The following is a 23,507-nucleotide window of genomic DNA, read 5'->3' on the forward strand; positions in this document are numbered from 1 at the left end:
CTTTGTCTACTGCAATCGATTTCCTACCTCAGCTTGATCTTTGATCAGAACGGAAATCACATATAGGCTTATCTGTGGGAGGCAGATTTATTTAAAGTCTTCAATTAAGTTGAAGCAACTCTTAGGTTGTAAAAGAGGCCAGCTAAGGGAATCAATTGTGTGGAGTCCTACTGGGTTCAAGAGGCGTAAGACGCGACTGTAATTGAATTGCTGTAACGGTTTAATTCGGTCTCAACTACATTCCAGTCCGAAGTTCTGATAGTAGGCTAGTGTCTCTAGCGGCTTAATACAGTTTGGTGTTTAAGTCTGGACTAGGTCCTAAGATTTTTCTGCATTTTTGATTTTCTTGTTAACAAATTTTTTGGTGTATGTGTTATTTCTTTTCCGCATTTTGTCGTTTATCTTTATAATTGAAATATCACATATTGTACGTTAAAATCAATTCAAGTAGATAATTCCATCGTAATTTTTGGATATGACATGATTGATTCTTGGATATTGATTTTTAGAATTGTTCAAGTACACTCACAGTATAATCAGGTTCACAGACTAGTCTCTAGCTTCAACCGAGCACTTCTTCTTGTGTCACCAAATACATTTTACAATGGTGAAAAAACACTTTTACCTATCTACAAGGCTAACTAAATTTCAGCAAAAAAAAAAAAAAAAAAATCCCGTAGGAATTGCCCTAAGAACCAGCCTTACCCACTTGCTTGGCATTTGATTGACAGTTGCAAACACAAACAAACACAGAAAGGAGGGGATCAAGAAAAGAAAAGAAAGGGTCAACAACAAACAAAAAAGGATGATTAGGGACATTTTAGTAAACAAGGTCTCATATATTCACATGTAAAAGCATATGTAGTGAGAGAAACTGAGAAAGGAAGATCAACTAGTAAAATAAAATACTGACAAAAGAACATAAAATTGTGACACGAAGATTGCAAGCAAAAGCAAGGATAGACAATACTATGCACACACATAAAAGAAGCTTCAATTCTAAGTCACACTTTCAGATCTGCCGGTTTCACGGTGGAGACCGAGTCCAGTACTATATCTGGTCTGGTTATCTGATTACTCTTTCCAACATTTACTACTTATAAAATATATTTTAATCCAAACAGTAGAATACTTTTACAGGAATGCCAGAGAAGGGTTAGGTTATTGGGTCCACCTACAACTGTTCCTTTGTGTGAAAGAACATTGTTTGCCGTATGTATCGATATTATCACCACCCCAATGATAACGATATGATACGACCACTCTATCGGTCATACCATTACCCAGTGGTAATAATCGACTCGGAAAAAATATTGTTGACTGTTAATTTGATTTTCTCTCCATCAATTCATTCGTCAAGCTCCATATAATGAAGATTGAGGAGTATTTGTAGACAAACCATTAAGCAAAAAAGATACAATTATTTAGACTAAGTTTTGATTAATATTAGTGGCAACTGATACTGATACACGTATAAGCCGATACGGCAAAGCATTCTTCAGTCTTGTTATTGGTATCCTACTATTTATATAAGTCTTATTACTCTGTTTTTTAGCTTTAGTCTTCTTTCTGTATCTCAGTTGGGGCAACACACTTTTTTGCTTCTTCTCTTGAAATGCAGAAAACTAAACTGTTTTCTTTCATTTGTTTGTTTCTACGTCTAGGAATATCTCCTTAAATAGGCAATGGGTTAGAGATCCTTTCAGAAATCAGTTTTTTTATTTCTTCTGTTTGGGTGTTTGTAATCGACTTCTTGTTCATCTATAAGACGTTTGATATTAGGTGTGTGGGTTTCTCGGGATTCAGTTTTATTTGAGAAATATCATGGAAGAGGTTAGTTGTGCTGTAGAAGTGGATGTTAATGGCGAAGCAACTTTCTTGGTAAATAAGGTAATTCTACTTTCTTCTCTGTTGCTTTTGAAGGTATTTTGTGTTCTTAAGAGACATGGGTTTTTCATTGTTCTAAGTTTTTGTTTCTCATATTCACTCTGGCAAATGGAAAAAAGGTCTTCTCTGATACAATTCTATTTTCTTCAGTATGATGAATTCCTGTAGTTGATTTTGATATTTCAATCTTCAAAATCCATGGGGTCAATTTGATAAACAGCTAATCTTCATTTTTTTTTCTAAAGGGAAGGGTAAAAGTTCATATTGCTGGTTGAAATTGAATGATATTTAGTTATATGAGTTATATTCTCTACCAACCTTCACTTATGAGTTCTTCTTTTGTCATCATCTCACCATTGATATTTAATACTCTCAACCTTCATTAGTTTCACTTATTTTGAAATGAATTTATTACTAATTTTTGCATTCTATCTAATAATTAGTACTTATGAATCATTATCATTAGATACTAGTTTGGCATAAAAGCCATTGATGAGCTGGGATTAGAGCTGTTGATTGATTGCCTTTTTTTTTTTTTTCACTTCACTCATTTATTGCTATTTTCAATGTTGAACTAATTTTTACACCTTTCTAAGTTTCCTTTCTTTACTTGTTTTGATAGTGACTCTGAAGAATTGCTTTATTACATTTTTGTGTTAGATAGATTATAGACACACATTATTTCCTCAATTCTACCATGAAAAATTTAATGTCCTACAACGACCTCTCACCATTCTTTGCAAGAATTAATGTACAATAGTCGACACTAAAATACCAAAACCCTTTTACCCCTAGATCTCTAAAGTAAACCTATGATTTTATTTTATTTTGTTAATGAAGTGGAGAATTTTTAGATTTTCATTGTTTGTGTAGTTTCTTACAATCCCATATTGTCTACTTGCAGAGTATTCTTGCATCTTTCTCAGGTAGAATAAGCAAATTATTTGGCAAATCGACGGAATTAGATTCGAAGCTTAAGGTGATATTCTATGACTTTCCAGGGGGGGCAGAGGGCTTTGAGCTCATGGCAAGGTTTTGTTATAACAATGGTAAAATTCAGATAACGCCATTTAATATCTGTGTTTTGCATTCTGTTGCTCATTTCATGGAAATGACTAGAGATTCATCTGGAAATGGAACTTTGGTTGAGCAAACTGATAATTGCATAGAAGAAATTGGGTATTGGAGCTGGTCTGAACTTGTGGTAGCCTTAAAGCAGTGTCAAATTTTGATCCCAAGCGCGATTTCTTCAGTTTTGCTTGATAAATGCTTAGAGTTCACAGTAGCAAAGTTGGTTTCAGTCTGTGATGAGAGTTCATCAATTTCTTCGCCTGACAGCTCTGGTTTCCGGTATTCCTGTGACACAAAAAGCACCGAAAGTGGGAAGCACAATAGCTGTCGGCCGAATTGGTGGTTTGAGGATCTTACGTTTCTGAACCAGTGTTTGTTGGAGAAATTGATTAAGGTAATGTTGTCCCGGAAATTCGACCAATTGACCATCAGTAGATTTCTTTTTTACTACCAAAAAACTAGATCCTCGGGCGTTGATCTTTTTAAGAAGCTTAAAATCATGGAGACAGTTATTGATCTTCTCTTCTTACTTGATTGGAACTTTGTTTCTTGTAAGAGCTTATTTGGCATTCTCCGGGTGGCTTCGGGTCTGAAGATAAGCAAATGTAGCAGGGATAAGTTAGAGAGTATGATTGGTGTGCAGCTAGATCAAGCAAATCTGGATAATCTGCTTATTCCATCCCCACCAGGAATCAATTCTCTTTACGATGTAAACTTAGTTCTAAGGTTCTTGAAGTTATTTCTTCTTGGCGGTGACTCTTGGGTGTCGGTAACCCGAATGAGGAAAGTGGCAAACTTAATAGACTTGTATATGTCAGAAGTAGCTCCTGATCCTTCTTTAAGACCTTCAAAGTTTGTTGCACTAGCCATTGCTGTGCCTGATTCTGGGAGAGACTCTTATGACGGGATATATCGAGCCATGGATATGTATCTTGAGGTATGTTTCAACATTTAAAGAACTTTTGTTAGAAAATTATTTTTCTGAAATTTGCACAATAGAATTTGACTAAACTTGTTATTAACTTTGGGGAAATGAGTCGACTTGTTGCTTCCGATTTATGTTATTCTGTGATTTATATTACGATTAGGATGTTTAAACTGAACCTGTATTCCTTGTATTAGATCCATCCAAGACTGTCCGAAGAGGAAAAACTGAAGATATGTTGTGCGTTGAACTATGAGAAGCTCTCATCGGAAGCCTGCAAGCACCTTTCTCAAAACTCGAAATTCCCGTGCAAAACAACAATTCAAGCTCTTGTTTCTCAACAAGGGAAGCATATGAAGTTGCAATGTAATACAGACAAGGAAAACAAAGGCAAGCTTATAGAAAAGGAGAAAGAGCAAGTCGTGTTGTACACGAAAAATCTGAATTTCCCAGCAGAGAGTGAGGACCTCAGAGAACATTTGCAAGGAATGCAATGGAGAGTGCTGGAATTGGAAAAGGTTTGTAGGAAAATGCAAACTCAAATGGCTAAAGTCATTAAAACTAAAGTCACTAGTAGTAGCAGTACTAGTAGTACTACTAAATCCTTACCCTGGTTATGTTCATGATAGGCACATCCTGCATTTAGGCATTACTTGGTTTCATCTTGTGTAGAGTATAATTCGTGTATATAATAATGGGGGTTACAACTGCTGCTGCTGCAATTGGACAGTTATTTTTTTGCTCTTTTTCTTATTTTATCAAAAGGTAAAAAAAAAATGATTGAAGAGTTTTTCCTTTTTGCATGAATCCTTCCTTTAGAGCTGTATTGCATACACTTTGACTGTCTGTTCATTTCATTATTATTGTTATGGATCGATCATGTTCATGCATGGGGGAGGAGATGTCTTTTCTTAAGGTTTAGTCTCTTTCTATGTCACTCTCAAGATGTTAGTTGCTATTTTGCTATGTATGCAAAAGTAAAACATTTTTGAGTGGAACCAAAACTAGTGGGTGCCAAAAGTTCACTGCATCTTAGATCGACATGAACACACTCATGTAAATGTGGATCGTTGTTTTTGAGTACCCGTAAATATTGTACTTCCTCTGTTTTAGAAATTATGATTAGTTGTTGGGATTATGAAATGAAAGTCAGTTGAGTGTGAAAATTTATTCTCTTGGGTTTCAACAAAGATTCTGTTGGAGTGGATAACGGTCAAAGGAAAAGTTGACTGGTTTTGGACTTTGAAGGTTAAGAGAGATTAGTTTAATAGAAGTAGATGGGAGAAAGATGCGGGGGATCAGAAAAAGCAAGAAACTTTCCCTTGAACGCTACTCATCTTCCTCCAGAGTCCAGTCCCATAGCTTATGAAATACAAAATGGTATAATTTGTTAACCAAATGCCAGACACCCAACCTATTTTTAGTGGCACGTTAGGTTCTTTCTTGGGAACTCCCCCAGTACTCGTACTGTATAATCCAACTATGGACTTCAGGCACTGCACTCTTGAGATGAGAATACTAAAATGAAGATTTTTAATTTTGTGATCTTGAGTGTGAGTTCAGCTGTTCTTACTTAAGTTTAAGTCAAAGTGTACGGGAACATACTGGAACCTAAGCTAAGACACAATTATATTCTAGCTAAATAAGTCTGATTTTGTGTACATTTTCTAACGAGTGCTCAAAAATGGAATTGCAGATTTCAAGTTAGAACTAAACACTGACAGCTCTCGTTTTACCACCCCAGGGTTAATGGTCCGGTTACAACATCGGCACACCTATACAAAAGTCAAGGAAATAAAAAGACTCCCATAAGTGGCAGATGACGTTATGCCTGGGGAACTGTGGTATATACAGCTCATGAGGTAACAGTTCGGATCAGTAATTCCTCTTTAGCTTTAAAACATGCTCCACTCTTTTCATGATTTATAGGGCTGATACCGGCATTACGGGGCTGATACCATTTAGCCGATCCAATGATCAGGATCGCTTAAGATCTTGAGATGGTATCAGCCCCTAGTAATATTGGTATCAGCCATTGTAAATCGCGACTCTCTTAGGCTTTCACCAGGTCCGTCCGACCAAAGGAACAAGTCTTTCCTTGTCCATGAATTTCTAGGGATCATGTACAGCCTTCCGCGCGTTTGGGCCCCGCTTCTCATTTAGTGCGAATACAAGAACACCCATGATCTCACGTACAGTGCAGGATCCTGGTGAGAAGAAAGATGAAGAAGATCTTAACGTGGTGGTAGGGAAAGTTTGATCTAAACTTCAACGCCTTGGGTGTTTTAGATACGTAACTTACGTTTGTCTTTTTCCCTACTTGTCAAAACTGGTGTGGTCGAACACAACGTTAAGCAACGTTTAAATCTTTGAATCCACTGAAGTTACCAAAAAAAGGAAATAGTTTCCAAGACTGCTAAGAAGCATTCCAAACCTCAAATCTGGCTCTTCTCCGGTAGAGCTTATAGTTAGGCCGGCCAATTACAAACATAAGAAGAAAATTTTAGATAGGTGTGAGAGCTAATGCAACTCTTATTTCCTGGTCGTAATATTACAGTGTCAAAATTTCTTACTTTTTTATTGGTAGTGTATTACTTTTCTAATGAATGGATACAACTTTAATCAGGAATATGCAGAATTTGATAATATATGTGACCCTTGGTCATTTGTATCCATTCTCCAGTGTACAATAAAGGAGAGCTGGTGCCAGAGTGCAATGCGTCTCTCAAATCTTTCTTCCGCCAGTGAGTGTCCCTCCCATGCCCCCATGTTGGCGGCGGCAGCTTCGCCTCCAAACATGCTTTTGCATATGGACAAACAATCCGAATGGACTAAAAAACTCACCAATTATTCTCTACTCATTCATCATTGATGTACATAATGTCGTCTTTTGATATCTGAGTCGGTCCGTTGTTTGTTCTATTAGCTCTCTTTCGGTTAGGATCTGGTTCACCTCGCTGACAATGGAAGTCATGTTTTCAGCTCAAACATAAGAAAGAACCCAAATGGCTTTTAAAGTACCATTCCAAAAAGTGATGGACTTATGGTTCATTAGCCTTGTCATGAACTACTGTAGCTTATACATAGTTAAGGACGTCCCAAACCAATAGCTGTAACTAGGGGTCTCAATGTTCAAAAGATTGTTTCGGAAGGGATGACCATAATTCTGGACACAGAAGTTAGACAGATGCCACATTTCACGTGATGAAAATAAACAATAGCAAAAAAACATATGTACCTTCTTCAAGACAAATGCCGAATACAGGTAGGCTACTTCCCATTCATCTGGTGATAGAGTGCCTACAAGATACAAAGCATGAGAGAACAGCGAAGGATAAAAGGAAAACAGAAAGAAGAAGAGGTTATACACGAATGAGGTAATGAGCTATTTAAGGTGAAACAATTTAGATGTATCGCTACTTGATCAAGATAAGCAAAACCCATATCAAGAGGAACTCCTCCTAACAATACTATGACTTTCTTAGTTTCGAAATTTGGGTAGTGGTTAGGTTTCTGCTCACCGCAAGCGAAGGAAAAGAGGGACAAGAAAATAAAATTTGGAAACGACTTACTTGTGTCCTGATTTCCATCACCCAAGGCACCAAGCCGCCGCATAAGCTCAGCAAATTCTGGCCTTTTCAAGTACTGGTCTACAAACTCATGGGAATTCTTCACGAATACAAGCTCTAAGTCGTACTGCCAAAGTAGAAAAGGATAAATCTCCAATATCTACACTTCTGTGTAACACAATTTACAAAAGGAAAAAAAAAAAAAAAAACAGCTAGCCTCTTTCCATAAATACAAACCCTAATCCACTACCTAACAATCGCCCTAATGAGCATGAAAACTGAAGCCCGGGAACAGGCTAAGTACGTATCTTCATGAAATAGCACAGCCAAGTAAGAAATGACCAAGCAATTAACTCAAACCTCTTCTGCCAATGATTTGAAAACTGGAAAAGGAACAATCCATTCAGGACAATCGACGGCATCCTGCAAGATAAGATCACATTTTAAGAAACAGCACTTTGCATCATGAGATGGAAGTAAAAAACTAAAAGGCGCAAAACCTAGTATAGCAAATGTGATGATTATGAAAGAGGCTTCTAAGAATATCCAAACAATTTAGTGGATGTCCAATCTTGTAACATTTCGAGCAACAAAATGTGACTTAATAAATTCTATTCTATAATTCAATATTACCTTGCTTTTTTTTTTAACCTGTCAAGCTTGATTTTCTATTCTTTTTGCTAGATGTACATCTCACTTAGGGTCGCACCGGTAAAATTTGTCATTAGAAATCTAAAAAGTTCTACTACAGGCCAACTAAAAGGAAATCAAAATTACAAAATTTACATTTCTTTCAGTATTTACAGTTGGCTAGACTCCTAAAAAAAGTAAAGGAAAAACGAGTGTCACAACCATGTCTGGATGATCATCTCAATTTGACTAAACTGAATGGTTTTAACATGTTAGTTCTCGACATATAAATATCACGGGTTAATTTCTTGATACACAATAAAAGAACAATGCTGAAATAGTATGGATTCTATGTCACGTGTGCTTAACTATTCATCCAGATAGTGAAGCTGAATGAAACTTGTGCATATAAAGACTTTAACCAATCATCAATCTAGCTGGAGCTGGTTGCAGCCACACACATAGTACCACCAGCACCAGATGTCTATCTTCTGGATTAGTCAACTTTCAACGAAGAACAAATGTGGGAAAATATTGGTCTCTACATAGATCTCTCTAAGGAAATTGAATAATGTAGAGAAGTAATTCATGACTGTACCTCTAAATGGAACTTGTACTTGATACCAAAGGGAGTAGATGATTTGAACGTCTGCACATGAAAGAGGAACCATTAGCGGCAAGCTAATCTAGATAGATAAAAATCTATGTATATTCATGCAAATGGCAGTATAACAGTAATCCACCTTATGATCATATTCTTCATCAAAAAGAATCCAGTACACGCTATTCCCAAAAGTCAGTCCCTCAGCTGCATAATCACAATCAAAGCTTTTTTATTCAAATGAAACTATAAACAGCCATAAATTAGATTCCAGACGAATACCTTCTCTGAGCTTTTTTATAATAACATTCGCATCAGGCATTGTACCAATGAAGGTCCCGCCTGGACGAAGCAAGGCAGATACATTTGCCAAGGCTCGTCGTGCACGTGCCTCGGTAGACCAAGAGTAGTGCATGGCAAACTGCAAAACATTATGTGTCACTCGGTTCAATACCACGAAAAAGTGAATCCCCTTAACAATGTGATCAAGAAACTAAAGCGGATTGTCACAACCAACAGATTCCTTTGTGCAATACCTTAGTTATTTTCTTCCTTTATGTAATAAGAAAAGGTGGACTTGTGTTAAGATTTACTAAAGGTTGACAGGGAAAACAGTAAATTTCTGTTACATACTTGAGAAGATTATTTTCCACTTAGACCTCCCAAAGGGGCCATATATTATCAGGTCTTTGATTCCATTTTTTCTTACACTTCAATATGGAACATTAGTAGCCTTCTGAGTCAGAAAATAATTCACCTGGCAACTACAAATATCAAATGGTCCATCATCCCTCAAAACTTCATCCAATCGAACCTGGGAGCAATCACACATACAACATAAATTAGATCAGCTGACAATTTCCACGAGTTGTACAATAATTTGGGTAGGGCTATGACTTCATTTCCATACTGAGAGACAAAAAACAAAAACATCTACCTCGAAGCAATCACCACATAAGAGGCGTGCTGGAAATGTTAACCTATTGCGACGTTGATGATGGTCTGCATCCCCGTTGTAACGTGTTCTACAATCTTCTATCTGTTTATTGGATACAAAGACAAAACAAGAAAAGAAAGAAAAAAAGTTATACATGTGAACACAAATGTTGACAGGATGATTTGGGAACAGAGTGAATTTGAAGTGACATGATACAGAAACGTCCACAATCCAAAACGAAAACAGATAAAAAGAAAAGTATACCCAAAAGAAATTTAAAAATTACCGAGCCTTCGGCTATATCAATACCAACATAATATCCAACCCTTGCCTTGTCCCACTTTATCAAATCACCACCCTAGACGAATAGAAAAGAACACTGGTTCTATTAGAATAGAAATAGGTCAACTGTACCTGGGATTAACAATAGCCAACAAGAGAGTGGAAAACATACCTTGCCGCAAGCAAGATCTAGAACAACATCTCCACGGCGAGCATATAGCTGAATTAGAACACTCTTTATCTGCAAAGATGAAAACAGGAAAGAGTGCATTACTATGGTGGAAATAAACAGAGAGCTATACCACAATCAGCAACAAATATAGAGAGTTCGGAGAGACATTTTCTCAATCATATTTGTATTCAGCAATCAAGACAATCGATTGAAACAAATAAACAAACACATAACAAAAAGCCGACAAAATGCCTTGTCAAAAAAATCAAAGGAAGATGAGAGATGACAAGCTTCTGAGCAACAGGCTGCATCACCCATCATTAATGCCTTGTAATTAGCAAGATTTCCTGTTCTGTTCAAGCTCTAAGGTGTTGAAGGTCCAGTTACCATACCCCTAGCAATACCGAAAGTTGGATATAATTCACAATGCAGATTCTCCCGGGGATATAGTGGTGTTGCATCCTATAAATTGTTAACCTTTCCAGTACCAAAGACGAGAGATGCTAAACATGTATGCTACTTTTCCGTTCTCTAAGGTGTCATACAATGCTTATATAACCGACTGTTCTATACTAACAAGATTGAAACTTTCTGCAAGAACATTTGAAGAAAACAAAAAGTACCCAATTATTGAGCTTTTTCAAATGGATAATTGGACTGGCTTCTCGTTCTTCCAGCGTCTGATTGGACCTTGCGCTGTAATGGTCAGCAACTCTTCGTGCCAAATTCCTGGTGTTTTCATCTTCTTCTTGATACTGTGAAGCACCTGCGAATCAAAAAGATAAAACAAAAAGTTTAAACCTAAATGAAGTAGAATTTGACCTAATAAAAATAAATATTCGTAATTTGAAAAAATTAGTTAGAGTATTTCACTGAAATGGATTACCATTAGGATCTATTCTTTGCCTTGTTTGAGGTGGAGCAATAGAGGTTGAAGCAGATTCATATCCTCTTTTCATTATTCAGTTATTGAGCTTTTTTGATGGAATCGGAAGTTAGGGTTTTTAAACGGAATTCAATAAATTAGTTTGAGAAGTTACTGAAGAGAAGTTTGTGAAGAAAGCAAATCCCAAGCAAAATCTATAATTGACAGAGAGATAGAGAGGGGGAAACGAGTTTGGTGGTGTTATGAATATTTTCTAGCTTTCTACTTCGGAAAGCAAAGCAATTGACCTGACAGAAAAATTTACAGTGTGTTTATCGGCTACGTTGCCGAGTAGTATATATATGCTCATTGCCCATACTCCCTTCCTCTCTAAAAGATACGCAGTTTTAGGCTAAGTCTTATGGTCTTCTAATCTAGCAGCTAGATTAGCAGTCCACGTCAGCTACGAGAACCTCCTAAATTTTATGGGAGTGCTAATCTAACAGCTAGATTAGCAATCCACGTCAGTTGGGACCATTGTCCAGCGCTGTTTGGTTCAGCGATTAAAATTTCAACTGTCGGATCAAATTTTGTGATTTTTGTGATCCGTGTGATTTTTGAATTTTTGTGAGCGCCGAACCGTTCAGCGCTAAAGTCACTTTTTCAGCACTGTTTGGTTCAGCGCTTTAAGTTTCAGCCGTCAGATTGAATTTTGTGATTTTTGTGATCTGTGTGATTTTTGTGAGCGCTGAATCATTCAGCATTTCAACCTCGCTGCAAGTTGAACTGCGAGCACTTGCTAGGAGAGAGAAGTAGTGTTAACTTTTTTCCAACACTTTTTTTTATTTGCAACAGTTTTTGGCCAATCTAGCAGTTCAATCTAGCCCATAGGGGTTAGCCTTACACACAAACCTACCTATCTTTTAGAGACGGAGGTAGTATGATATAAAGTTTTCGGGCCAAGTTGTTTACTTGGGTTGTGATTGGCCCCAGTAAGTTGCGCTACTTGTGTGTCTTGTAGTGCACACGTCACTTCCCTAACTCAATTTTTACGCCAAAATCTTTACATAAAATTCTCAAAAAAAAAATTAAGTGGCACGATTTTAAATCCCAACTTTGATTTTTCCGGATTGGTACTTGAAGTTGTTAAATATGTAATAGTTAGGCCTATTCATACGCACATGCCAAAAAAAAAGTTGTTTGGCATACTAGATGGCATCGCAAACGAGTTGCGCCACTATGGGAAAATTACGGAGCGACAGAGTTTCTGGCGAACGATCTTGACTTTATGGCCGGTGCTGCCATGAATATCGCACGATATTGATTCTAGCGCTAGCGTTATAATTAATGTCGCCAATGTTCGACTTTCTAACGCCAATAAATACCGCGCTGTCTCATATATTCCTCACACGTTACCTCATCTTCCCTTCTCAACTTTTCTCAGCCCTTCTGTTCTCTTCGCTAAGAAAATTATCTTTCGTTTTACTTCCAAACAAATATGGCGAGTGAGGAAAGAAAAAGAAACAGAAAACTAAATGGATCTACTAGTACCCCAGCCAGTGGATTAAGTTATATTGTGGATAAAGAATATGAGTTTCAAAATGTTAGACAAGTGGGCGATGATGGTGTGTTCCCTAATCACATATCTGACCATCCGGAGCGAGTTAATTCAGTATTTCTAAGAGGTGGTGTACGATGTTTCAGTTACTTCCCCATGTTGTTCACGGGAGAGTCCAAAGATATTCTTGGCGACATTTATATCATATACAACCTAGAAACCACAGGACTCAAGGACTTCAAGTTATATTAAAACGATGGTGGAAGACTACAAACACATTCTTTTTCAAAGACTTTGAATGTGGTAAGTCAGTTTTTTCTAGTAATTAAATTTTTAGATTATGTTTTTTGTTTTATAAAATTCAACAAACTCTAATTATGAATAAATGTTGATAATAGGAGTTACAACGATAGATTTGTACATGTTAATGGGAATTCCATGTGCTGGAAACTTACTTCCATTTAACATATTGTTTGAGGGTGAAAACAGTTTCTGCTGATTTTTGTAATTTCGAGTGTGTGGGTGAGAAACGAGTCTAAACCCTAAACAATGTACTGCAAGGGAGTACTTTGATTCAAGAGATCAATATGTACAAATCCGGCCTAAACCAATAAATGGGCGTTCCATACTTGATTCAGTCACAAAGTGAAGGAGAAGGGTTGGTCTAAGGAGGGAAGCGAAGAGAGTGTTGAGACCATAATAGTTGATTCGGGAAGAGTAGTTGTTTGACGACTTGTATCAGAAAGTGGAAAGCTATCAGATGGGAAAGCTAACAAGTGATTTCTGAGTGTTGTATTCTCCTGACCAAAACTTGTCCTTTGGTGGAAATAGGTGAGACCTATTTATACAAGTCGCAACAAAACGTACCCTGGTCTCGTAAGAAGTGGAAACGGTTGAGTAAATGGAAGAAAGCGGTAATGGGTAACGCCTGGAATTGATGTTTCCGTAATGAAGGAAACGTTTCACCATTACTTTCTGTATTTACTAACCGCCTCACTCTTATGACACTTTCTTGTAACGGGTGTAGTGTACGCCGTACGCTGTAAACCGCCAGACCAATACCTTGATAAGCATCCCCAGTTTTGTGACATGTATTGATGTCTCGAGTGTTTTCGTAGAAAATGTGTAACGTGTTGCTATTGTTTGGAAAGTTAAAATTGAGAGGCTTGCTAGTTCGGCGGTGACCTTCGACGGCCGAGATTTTGCATCTTGAGAGAAAGGTTAGCCGTTGAGTGTGGTTACCTTCCGTTTGGTAGCCAGTGGTGTGGCCATGGTGTTGTCATGGCTTGCGCATGGTCTTGGCGTGGCTGATTAGGGTTTGGTGTCGTGACCAAAGAATTGGCATAGCAAAGTGTGTGTCGTGGCCAAAGAGTTGGAAGCGTAGCCAAGAGATTTCCACAAGTCGTTTGGTGGCAAGCTTGTACGGCTGAGATTTGTATCTCAGAAGGAGGGGTGGTCTTTGATTGTTGCAACCCTCCGTTTGGTGGCAAGAGGCATGGAGGCATGGCCAGCATGGCTCGTGCATGCTCTTGGCGCGGCCCAAATTAGGGTTTGGCAAAAACCGTGGAACTTTGGCGTCGCAGCCAAGAGGTCGCCACAAAATCGTTTAGTTTGGTGGCAAGCTTGTACGGCTGAGATTTGCGTCTCAGAAGGAGGGGTAGTCATAGATTATTTCAACCCTCCGTTTGGCGGCCAGCGGCATAGAGGCATGGCCAGCACGACTCGTGCATGCTCTTGGCACGACCCAAATTAGGGTTTGGCACAAACCGTGGAACTTTGACGTCGCAGCCAAGAGGTTGCCACAAATCGTTTGGTTTGGTGGCAAGCTTGTACGGCTGAGATTTGCGTCTCAGAAGGAGATTGCAACCCTCCGTTTGGCAGCCAGTGGCATGGAGGCATGTCTGGCATGGCTTTGGCATGGTTTAGGCGCGGCCAAGCTAGGATTTTGGCATAGTTTTAGGCGCGGCCAAAATTAGGGTTTTGGCATAGTTTAGGCGTGGCCAAAATTAGGGCTTGGCATTGGGCCGAAAGTTGCCACGCGTTTGGTGGCGAACTTGGACGGCTGAGATTTGCATCTCAGAAGGAAGGGTGGTCGTTGATTGTTGCAACCCTTCGTTTGGAAGTCAGCGGCATGGAGGCATATCCTGCATGGCTTTGGCATGGTTTAGGCGCGGCCAAGCTAAGATTTTGGCATAGTTTTAGGCGCGGACAAAATTAGGATTTTGGCATAGTTTAGGCGCGGCCAAAATTAGGGCTTGGCATTGGGCCAAAATTTGCCACGCATTTGGTGGCGAACTTGGACGGCTAAGATTTACATCTCAGAAGGAAGGGTGGTCGTTGATTGTTGCAACCCTTCGTTTGGTAGCCAGCGGCATGGAGGCATGGCCGGCATGGCTTTGGTGCGGAGGTGTGGCTGGCATGGCATGCCATTGGCACTATGGTGCGGCTGACATGGTTAGTATGCCTTTGGCGCGGAGATATGGCTGGCATGGCAAGCCATTGGCACAGTGGTGCGGCTAGCATGGTTGGCATGCCTTTGGCGCAGAGATGTGGATGACATGGCATGCCATTGGCACGGTGGTGCGGCTGGCATGGTTGGCATGCCTTTGGCGCGGAGATGTGGATGGCATGACATGACATGCCATTGGCACGGTGGTGCAGCTGGCATGGTTGGCATGCCTTTGGCGCGGAGATGTGGATGGCATGGCATGCTATTGGCACGATGGGCGGCTGGCATGGTTGGCATGCCTTTGGCGCGGAGATGTGGCTGACGTGGCATACCATTGGCACGGTGGTGCGGCTGGCATGCCTTTGGCGCGGAGATTTGGCTGGCATGGCATGCCATTGGCACGGTGGTGCGGCTGGCATGGTTGGCATGCCTTTGGCGCGGAGATGTGGCTGGCATGGCATGCCATTGACACGGTGGTGCGGCTGGCATGGTCGGCATGCCTTTGGCGCGGAGTTTTGGCTGGCATAGCATGCCATTGGCACGGTGGTGCAGCTGGCATGGTTGGCATGCCTTTGCCGCGGAGATATGGCTGGCATGGCATGCCATTGGCACGATGGTACGGCTGGCATGGTTGCATGCCTTTGGCGCGGAGATATGCTATTAGGGTTTAGCGTGTCGAAAAATATGTGGCATGCGTGATTTGCACGTTTGGATAGCATGCGCGGCTGGCATGTGCAGAGATGATGCCAGTCAGTATCGAGGGCTCTGCCGTGGAGCATGGCATATACATAAAAAAGGTACCCCCGTAATTTTACGCAGGCATGTTGAATGGTTCAATAAATGTGCTAGTGGCGACATTATTACTCAAGTGCGACGTCATTGTTTGACTAAGGTTTTACGATTTTAACCCTAAGCTAATACCACCATCAACACATACTAAATTGGTTATCATAAGATAGATGGAAACAAAGACTTCCTTTATACTCAAATGATGTAGAAGGAAATGCTTCATATAGACTAATAAAAGCAAATGGATTAAAAGTGGATGGGTTGAAAAGTTTTTTGCAACATTATGCTAAGAAAATGAATGAGAACAGGCTAGAAAATAATGAAAATTTGTTCCCTGATCATTATGAGGAGCTCGAACGTTTGTTTGTGTTGTGGACACTAGACCAATGTCTATTTCCAAATGCTAGCTCGGTGGTGTTAATTGGTTTTCTCGAAGCATTAGAAGATTTAGAGAAAACACCTACATATGATCGGGGTCTCCAATTTTGTTAGAGCTTTACAAATCACTCGGTAATTGCTCGACGTGTGTCAAAGATAGTTTTAATACTTTTTGGGGAGTGTTGGAGGTAAGAACCAATATTTTTCACACTATTTGTTTGTTATTTTCATATGACAAATTTACTAACCAATAATGTTATTATTTTCAGTAATTGTGGTATACATATGTCCATGTTTCAGAACCTTCTCTTAAGAGTCACACCAATGTTTTTCTGGTCATACTGAAGTACGATTTCGAGAATTGGAAAGCAGAACAGATTGAAGATGGTCAACATACTGTTATTTTTCATAAGATTCAACAGTTGTGTAGAACAAGCCTTAACCTTGTCTCCCAACCGTATGAAGTAATTCCTGAGTTCGAAAAAGAACAAGCTCAGAGAATGGTACAACTAAGCCTTAAAAGAATCGTGTTATACAACCCTGTTTCTGAAAAGGGTGTTTGGTATTATGGTGAAAGACAACTTTGCAGAAAAGATCAGTGATAGCCGTCAAGTTCAGAGGTTTTTGAAGACGACTACTTGAAATTGATAAGGGAAGGTCATCATTGGCAAGAAGCTGATGAATTGATCCAGGAGCCGATTGACATAAATGACTACCTATTTTGGTTTAACACTATTTTGAAGCCCAATATTGCTATGCAACCGCAAAGTTTGGGTCTGATGGATTTCCCAACTTTAGGTAGGATGCCACTTGGTGATGTGTTTCTTCCTTCTCAACCTCCACCAGAGACGGGCGACGCATTTGCATATCCTTCTCAAGCGGGTTCATCGACAACTATGCCACCATTTTCTTGGGATGTACAAAATATATCCACCTCATCTGGAGAGATTGTTACTTATCCAATTGCTTCCAGTGCAGTTGATCGGACCTATCCATACTGGGGGGTCAATGCTACACCGGAGCAGTATCAGACCCAGTTGAACGATTATCATGGTCTTTTACAGGGATTTCAGATATTCCACTTGGTAGAGGAATGACTCAGTTGAGTCCCAATGGTACAGGCATGAGTCCCAGTCAATCAAATCAGCGAAGTCGTGGAAGCGAAAAAAGTTTGAGACTTCGTTCTATGCATGGGGTACCAAAAGTTCTACTCCAAACCAAGAGTTAGATACTCAAGTAGTACGTGAAAGAGATGAAAACGTTGGATGGATACAACTCCTCCACGTTCGTTTAGGCAAATGCCAACTGACATTATGACTACTGGTGGTGGTGTGAACATGGAAGCAATTAGGAAATCGAGTTTGTTTACCCCAGTTGCCTCCACCCACTTTTTCCTCAAGCTCATCAGCATTTCAACCATTTCAGCTAACTCCACCAGCATACCAACAACAAGCATTTCAAGATTTGTATCATGTTCTCCTGCGCCCTATACCCATTAATTATCAAGGTTATGATAATTCTGATGAGTGTCCTTATTCTGTCTTATTAGTGGTCCCTAATTCATTTTAGTGATCCTTAAAAATGCTAGGATTAATTTGTCATTTTTCTTTTCAAAAATTCTCGACAGACCGAGAAAAGAAAAACTAAAAGAAAACCGGCTCTCACAAAACGCCTCTGCACGTCTTCCGAGGGCGCGGACCCATTGAGACTCACACAAAAGGAAAAAAAAATTGTGTGAGAGGCGGTTTTGTCGTGGTTTCTTTTTCTCCGTCTCTTTAGAATTACTCTTCTCTTTTTTTCTCTCTCCTTTCTCTTTTCTTTCACACCTGACACCTGCATTTCATTAGTAGTATAGCGCAGACTTTCATACCTTCTTTCTAGTGAACGAGTCTATGATTTGAGTTTGGGTGGGAAAGAGTGTTCCTCTCAACCCACAGCAAACACCAAATTAGGTCTTCTCGGTTACTCTTTCATATTGAGACTCTCAACCCCATAGCCCCTTGCTCTAATGCAATCCCAGGTTATTTGCTTAATTATCATCTAGAGCTTTATGCCAAATTATCACCCGCTTAATCTAAATCACACGTCTATCTCAGTTGAACATGCAGGTGCTAACCAACTGCCATTAGCCCAATTGGCCAGGGTTGGACTCTCGACCTATAGGCCATCAAAAGTTATTTAGTAGAGAAGATAGATAGAACTTTACATGGAACCATTTATATTATACATGTAGGCAGTAGGCTGCAGCCATCTCATTTAGGAACCATTTATATTACAGTAAGAAAAAAAGATGCAAGTACTTTAGAAGTCTGAGAAGGAACTTCATTTGCACAAGCACAGAAGCAAAAGCAACTTGAAAGAAACTGTCCACATCACATCATTCCCCATCCACTCGTCGTCGTGGCCATAATTCAGCTTTGTTTACCATTCTACTTTTCGCCATGGTCATAATTTAGCTTTGTCTACCATTGTACTTGTTGTCGTGGCCATACTTTGTTTACCATTCGACTTTGCCTGATGAAGGTAGTGAATACAAGGTATTTCATTTAAAAATAATAATTAAAAAAAAATACAAGGTATTTTATTTAAAGCACTAATAGGACACCAGTGAGAAATCTAACCAAGTGAGTTAGTTGACTTGGATAACACTGTCTGGATAATTGATACGATGTCTATTTGGAAAATTGAAACGATGTCTATTTGGTACAGTTGTTACTAAATAAATACACAAAAAATCTCAACCACACTTCGTTATGATGTAGATATTGTAAGGTCCAAGTAAGTTGAAGTTTTCGAATTCCACCTAATAATACACAACTAACCACCCTTCGTTACCAGATATTGAATTTCACCTAAATGTACTTGAGTCAACATGAACCTACGTGTATTTAGGGCACACCGTGATATGTAGTATTTTGAAATGAGCATCATGAAACATAAGACTCCTATTAACCTACCTGCTTACAGGCAAATATACATATGATGAACTACAGTCTACAGACACAAGGGGTGTACGCGAAGTAACAACTCACATTGACAAAATATTCTGGAGCGTAACACCATAAATCACATGCTATTAAATTAGCCACCTGCAAAAGTAGGAGCCAGCTAAATCAACATGACATGACATACAATAAACAAGGACAAAAGAGCTCCACAAGAACTGTGAACTTGCTTCGTCAAAACGATTAACAGAATAGGAAATCGTATCGGTGGTAACCAGAACAATGCAAAGGATGTGCAAGTCTTCCAGCTTGCAAAAGAATAATGATGCAGCTTTGCAACTTATGTTGCAATTGAAGTGAGCAAGTAACACAATACAAATAGAACACATTAGTAGTGAAGGAAGAATTGAAAAATGGAAGACTACGACCATTTTAATGCAATGCCTTCGCTGGGATTATAGAATAATAATGAAGCATATTGCATCTTTCATGACTCCAGACTTAGGGAAGTAAGAAAAAACTACCTCGTCACGGAGCTTTTTCTTAGGATCTTCACAGAACCATGTAAAGAAGCTGCAATCACAAAAGCATACAGACAATGAGTATCCTGCGTACTTCATACTATCAAAAATATAGACAAGAGAAAAGTTATATTGAACAAAAACAGACACCAGTTTAGTGGCACCGACATTAAATTGTAGACAGTTAAGTGGACCTAAAACTAAGAATTTGACCGAGTACACTATAGGAACTTAAAATTAATCTGATCTAATTGTTTTGATTTCCTGCAGACTTGCAGGAGGGAATGACAAATGCCGACAGCCTGGAGTAACTCTTCATGAGCATAAATTAGGCTTCGGAAAGGGACTGATCAACCAACTTGAGCAGGCCTAAGCAGGAGCGGCTTGACGATCACTAGTACCCCTAATATGTAAGAGAAAGCATCGACAGCCTTATCATACTACTCCGAGCAACTAATACCACATACGCAAAAAAGAAGCAAAAACCACAAGCGAGTACAAAATATAACTATGACTGACAAGTTTGCATTACTTTATAACTCCTCGAATCTCAACCTTGACTAGCATATCATACGTTGACTCTGACACGAGTAACAGACAAGTGTTGTACTCTAATGATTAACCTGCTCCAGCTGAAATCCCAAGAAGGATTATCTTAGAACTCTCAACAAAGTCGTAATAAAACGTCAACCAGTCATTATGAACAAACCAATATCGTGAACAACACCATGATTATTTTCATATCAAAATCTGGAGCCTACCATGACATGATAACGAACCTTTTATTCATATCAGTATTAGACTGCTCACTCCCCTTTTCTTCAAGTCCGGCTGTAATGCCCTACACATCCAGAAAATGACAAGTGTAAAAATCTATGTGGCACAATATGCGGGCAATAAGTACCGTAATACAAATACTTCCCTTACCTTGCCAGTCTTCCATGTGATTGTGGTGCCCTTTGCCTCAATGATTCCTTCGTGGGACAACTTGAATTCTTTTGTGAGACTTGAATTTTTAAAGTAAGGATTCTCCTCAAAGTTCTGCAATCAATAGAGAACATGTACCTTAATGTGATGAAGATCACGGACAGGCTAAAGAGCAACATCACATAATCTCTAAGACTAACCGATGCAGAATCTGAAAAATAAAAAGTTACAACTGTTCAAACCCAATATTAGAGCTGGGGGTATAGATTTAACTTACTAAAGTTACAGTACACTCAGATGTCGCATCTAGACTACCTTCAACAACCACAGAGTCCAGATAATTAATTATCTGCATATAATAAAGAGCAGCAGATGTGAATCTCAAGCGTTCAAGAACTAGGATGTTAGGTTTCGCCAACCAATCCCCGGAAATACACAAATGAATAGCATTTAAATAATCGGAAATACACAAATGAATAGCAATTAAATAAACAGAACCGTCAAAGGCATATCCTGGAACACAATTCTACATAGGACTAATTCAAGTTTCATGTATTTGAGAAGCTTAACCTTCTTGTCTACTTCATTCAAGAGTCTTTGAAGCGAATAGTCACTCATAAACTGCAACCAATGAGATTCCCAAGTCAAACGGGCATCATACATCTCAACAAGATACTACAATTATGATATCAACTGGGGACCAAGGATCCGATTCCCAAACTGAAAATTAGTAATAAGAGAGAAAGAGAGAGATTACGCACAGCAGTTGACCAGAACTTAGGAATTGATTTGATAATCTCACTCCTTTGCTTATAAAGACTCATTTGTACTTGATCATTCTGCTTCTGCCACCTCTCCCATTCCCATAGCTTCTTTTCATATTTATCCTCCATACACTGTATCTTGGCAACTGTTTGTTCCTGAACCTGTATGAGTGATCCACAAATAGTATCAATCAATCAAAATCATAAACAACAAATAGGAGAAGACAGTGTAAAGAGAAAACATCTAAAAACACCATCAAATAATCAAGTAAAACAACAGAAGGAACCAATAGCCAGGATTTTCAAATCTCACCCCGACAAGTTCCTGTTGTACTTGCATCAACTCCTCTAAGGATCCAACAAGGGTAAGGTCGACGCTGCTTATCCCTGCGACCTTCTTCCACTCTGTGAATATTTTTTTTTATTTACATCAGAAAAAAAAAACAGATTCATATGTAAAAATTTCAGGATACAACATTACATAAAAATGCATAGAAATCAAAAATTAAAATAAAACCCTATTATATCATCAAACCCTAACTTCCTTACCCGCTAGGTTAGCTTTCTCTTTCTGAATCAGTTCTTTCTTCTTCGAAATTCTTGGCATCCTCACTTGACTCAAACTCTTAATTTTCTCTTCATACTTCAGAAATTCCAGCCTCTTTCCAGCCTCTATGTTATTTTTTATTACCATTACCGCTTCTTTAATTTTTTTCTCTTTCTTTTTCTCTTTGATTTGAACAGAAGATTTTTTCGACTTCTCCGTCACCTTTTTCTCTTTGATTTCAACGGAATTTTTTTCCGACTTCTCTGTCACAGGTAGCTTAAATGATCTCAACTTTCACCAACTTTCCAGATTTTGTCAATTCGTTTAACTGAGTCGACAACATTCTTTTAAAATTCTTCGGAAGCCCAAATACATAATACTTTTCTTCAATAAACTTTGCAATTGCACGTTGACATGATCCAGATTTTTCTTTCAAACAAGAAATTGCTTCAGTTATCATCTGTATGAAAGGAAGTGGTTGAGGCGGTGGATAGATACCCATGGCTTCGTCTATTCTCTCTGATATATTAGTCCCCAAAGAAAAGCAAATTGAATTCATCGGGATAGATCTATGCTGGCAAGTTCAGTTAGTCTCCAAAAACGAAAAGTACTGGTTGGGTACCGATGGTGGCTGGGTCAGAACAGCCGCTCGATGAATTTAGTTTGGGCAGCTGTTCCGGATCGGACAACATCGGTCGGGTGGGATGTACATGGTGGGGATGCATTGTGAAGCGGATTAGCGCGGAGATTAAAAACGAGATGGAAAGCCGAAATGTCAGTATAGTTGGTTGAACGAAGAGTGTTTCCCTTGGCAACAAGGGCGCTGAGACGGTCTGGCCATGCCGGCGTGACATCAAATATCTGCAACACTCACTGTCTAAACGGTGCGGATTAGCTCTCCCCCAAAACCACCCAACCCGATGAGCATTAAGGGAACAAAGGGTAATCTTCATATATTGGCTGCTCCAGTTATCATGTGTATGAAAGGAAGAAGTTGAGACGCTGGAGAGATATCCATGGCTTCAGTTGGACATATTTTATGTCTGGTTTGGGTCTTGCCAGATCCTTTTATAAGGGCCTAAAGAAGCTTCGCGACATATATTTCTACTTCCGACACGGGGCTATGAGTTATTTTTGTGTTGGTAAGATATTTTTTTCTTGTAAGACTACCAAGAGCTGAGCGTGGGAAATTTGGGGGAACTGTAATCTTTCTCAAACTGAATTCGAAGCTTTGATCGATATTACTAACATCAACTGGATCAGTTTCTTGTTAAATGGTGATTAGGATGTCCACATGATGTACACTAACATATATACAACAAAAAGTATTTTTTTGGTGATTAAGATATCCAATGTAAGTATGTACAGTGGGCTCTGCACCCGTTTTCATTTATGGTAATTGAGATAAGCGTCCATTCATAGTTGTTGCAAATAATACCAACAAACTTGAAAACCTAATGTCCCAAGAGGGAACACGTAGAAATTCCAAGTTTGAATAAAAGTAACTTGTCGATTGCATTCCAAATTATAAATGCAGTTCAGTCATCATTTAAATAGATTGTCCTTTTGTGTTGAAAAAAAATTAGTACATTTTTTTTCGAAATTCAAAAAGTTGAATCTGAGTTGGGAAGCCTTCTTTCATATCCTTAAAAAGTGTTATATCTACGTTAATCTTTGGAACCGCTCACAG

The 23,507-nt window shown here is 39.0% G+C and overlaps 3 protein-coding genes across 6 annotated transcripts; 1 reads left to right on the plus strand and 2 right to left on the minus strand.

The window, feature by feature from the left end:
• The first annotated feature begins 1,416 nt into the window (after positions 1–1,416).
• On the plus strand, positions 1,417–6,261 carry LOC113348712 (BTB/POZ domain-containing protein At3g22104-like). Of its 3 annotated transcripts, none has more exons than XM_026592558.1 (4): positions 1,417–1,890; positions 2,792–3,895; positions 4,081–4,401; positions 5,580–6,261. In XM_026592558.1, exons 1-4 carry the CDS (start codon positions 1,825–1,827, stop codon positions 5,589–5,591), a joined length of 1,503 nt encoding a protein of 500 aa, XP_026448343.1. In that variant the 5' UTR covers positions 1,417–1,824; the 3' UTR covers positions 5,592–6,261. The 3 variants fall into 3 exon arrangements, with proteins under 3 accessions (XP_026448343.1, XP_026448344.1, XP_026448342.1); XM_026592559.1 differs by having other exon boundaries at positions 1,418–1,890; positions 5,628–6,261; XM_026592557.1 differs by lacking the exon at positions 5,580–6,261 and having other exon boundaries at positions 1,418–1,890; positions 4,081–4,773.
• Positions 6,262–6,378: 117 nt separating this feature from the next.
• LOC113348713 (mRNA cap guanine-N7 methyltransferase 1-like) lies at positions 6,379–11,273 on the minus strand. The gene is made up of 13 exons (XM_026592560.1): positions 10,961–11,273; positions 10,698–10,840; positions 10,075–10,143; positions 9,907–9,978; positions 9,621–9,722; positions 9,441–9,497; positions 8,966–9,104; positions 8,826–8,890; positions 8,681–8,731; positions 7,813–7,875; positions 7,456–7,579; positions 7,122–7,183; positions 6,379–6,840 (listed from the first exon to the last, which is right to left on the minus strand). The coding sequence occupies exons 1-13, from the start codon at positions 11,031–11,033 to the stop codon at positions 6,742–6,744; spliced, it is 1,119 nt and encodes a 372-aa protein (XP_026448345.1). The 5' UTR covers positions 11,034–11,273; the 3' UTR covers positions 6,379–6,741.
• A 7,037-nt stretch (positions 11,274–18,310) lies between these two features.
• Positions 18,311–23,188, minus strand: LOC113348714 (NAP1-related protein 2-like). Of its 2 annotated transcripts, none has more exons than XM_026592561.1 (10): positions 21,820–23,188; positions 21,584–21,675; positions 21,268–21,432; positions 21,077–21,127; positions 20,784–20,855; positions 20,507–20,620; positions 20,341–20,420; positions 19,583–19,631; positions 19,146–19,202; positions 18,311–18,627 (listed from the first exon to the last, which is right to left on the minus strand). In XM_026592561.1, the coding sequence occupies exons 1-10, from the start codon at positions 21,962–21,964 to the stop codon at positions 18,559–18,561; spliced, it is 894 nt and encodes a 297-aa protein (XP_026448346.1). In that variant the 5' UTR covers positions 21,965–23,188; the 3' UTR covers positions 18,311–18,558. The 2 variants fall into 2 exon arrangements, with proteins under 2 accessions (XP_026448346.1, XP_026448347.1); XM_026592562.1 differs by having other exon boundaries at positions 20,359–20,420; positions 21,820–23,182.
• Between the last annotated feature and the right edge of the window lie 319 nt (positions 23,189–23,507).

The sequence above is a fragment of the Papaver somniferum genome, chromosome 2, assembly GCF_003573695.1.
Source record: "Papaver somniferum cultivar HN1 chromosome 2, ASM357369v1, whole genome shotgun sequence".
Classification (NCBI taxonomy): Eukaryota; Viridiplantae; Streptophyta; class Magnoliopsida; order Ranunculales; family Papaveraceae; genus Papaver; species Papaver somniferum.

What these genes read in the sequence shown, in the direction of transcription:
- LOC113348712 (XM_026592557.1), top strand. Translation starts at nt 1,825, where the DNA reads ATGGAAGAGGTTAGTTGTGCTGTAGAAGTGGATGTTAATGGCGAAGCA. An exon ending in CAACTTTCTTGGTAAATAAG is followed by an intron (nt 1,891 to 2,791) that starts GTAATTCTACTT and finishes GTCTACTTGCAG; the next exon opens with AGTATTCTTGCATCTTTCTC. An exon ending in CCATGGATATGTATCTTGAG is followed by an intron (nt 3,896 to 4,080) that starts GTATGTTTCAAC and finishes TCCTTGTATTAG; the next exon opens with ATCCATCCAAGACTGTCCGA.
- LOC113348713 (XM_026592560.1), bottom strand. Translation starts at nt 11,033, where the DNA reads ATGAAAAGAGGATATGAATCTGCTTCAACCTCTATTGCTCCACCTCAA. An exon ending in ATGAAGAATATGATCATAAG is followed by an intron (nt 8,732 to 8,825) that starts GTGGATTACTGT and finishes TTTCATGTGCAG; the next exon opens with ACGTTCAAATCATCTACTCC. An exon ending in CGGCATTTGTCTTGAAGAAG is followed by an intron (nt 6,841 to 7,121) that starts GTACATATGTTT and finishes TTCCATTGTCAG; the next exon opens with CGAGGTGAACCAGATCCTAA.
- LOC113348714 (XM_026592561.1), bottom strand. Translation starts at nt 21,964, where the DNA reads ATGGTAATAAAAAATAACATAGAGGCTGGAAAGAGGCTGGAATTTCTG. An exon ending in CTGAGTGTACTGTAACTTTA is followed by an intron (nt 20,621 to 20,783) that starts GTAAGTTAAATC and finishes TATTGATTGCAG; the next exon opens with AACTTTGAGGAGAATCCTTA. An exon ending in AGGTTCGTTATCATGTCATG is followed by an intron (nt 19,632 to 20,340) that starts GTAGGCTCCAGA and finishes TTGTGATTGCAG; the next exon opens with CTTCTTTACATGGTTCTGTG.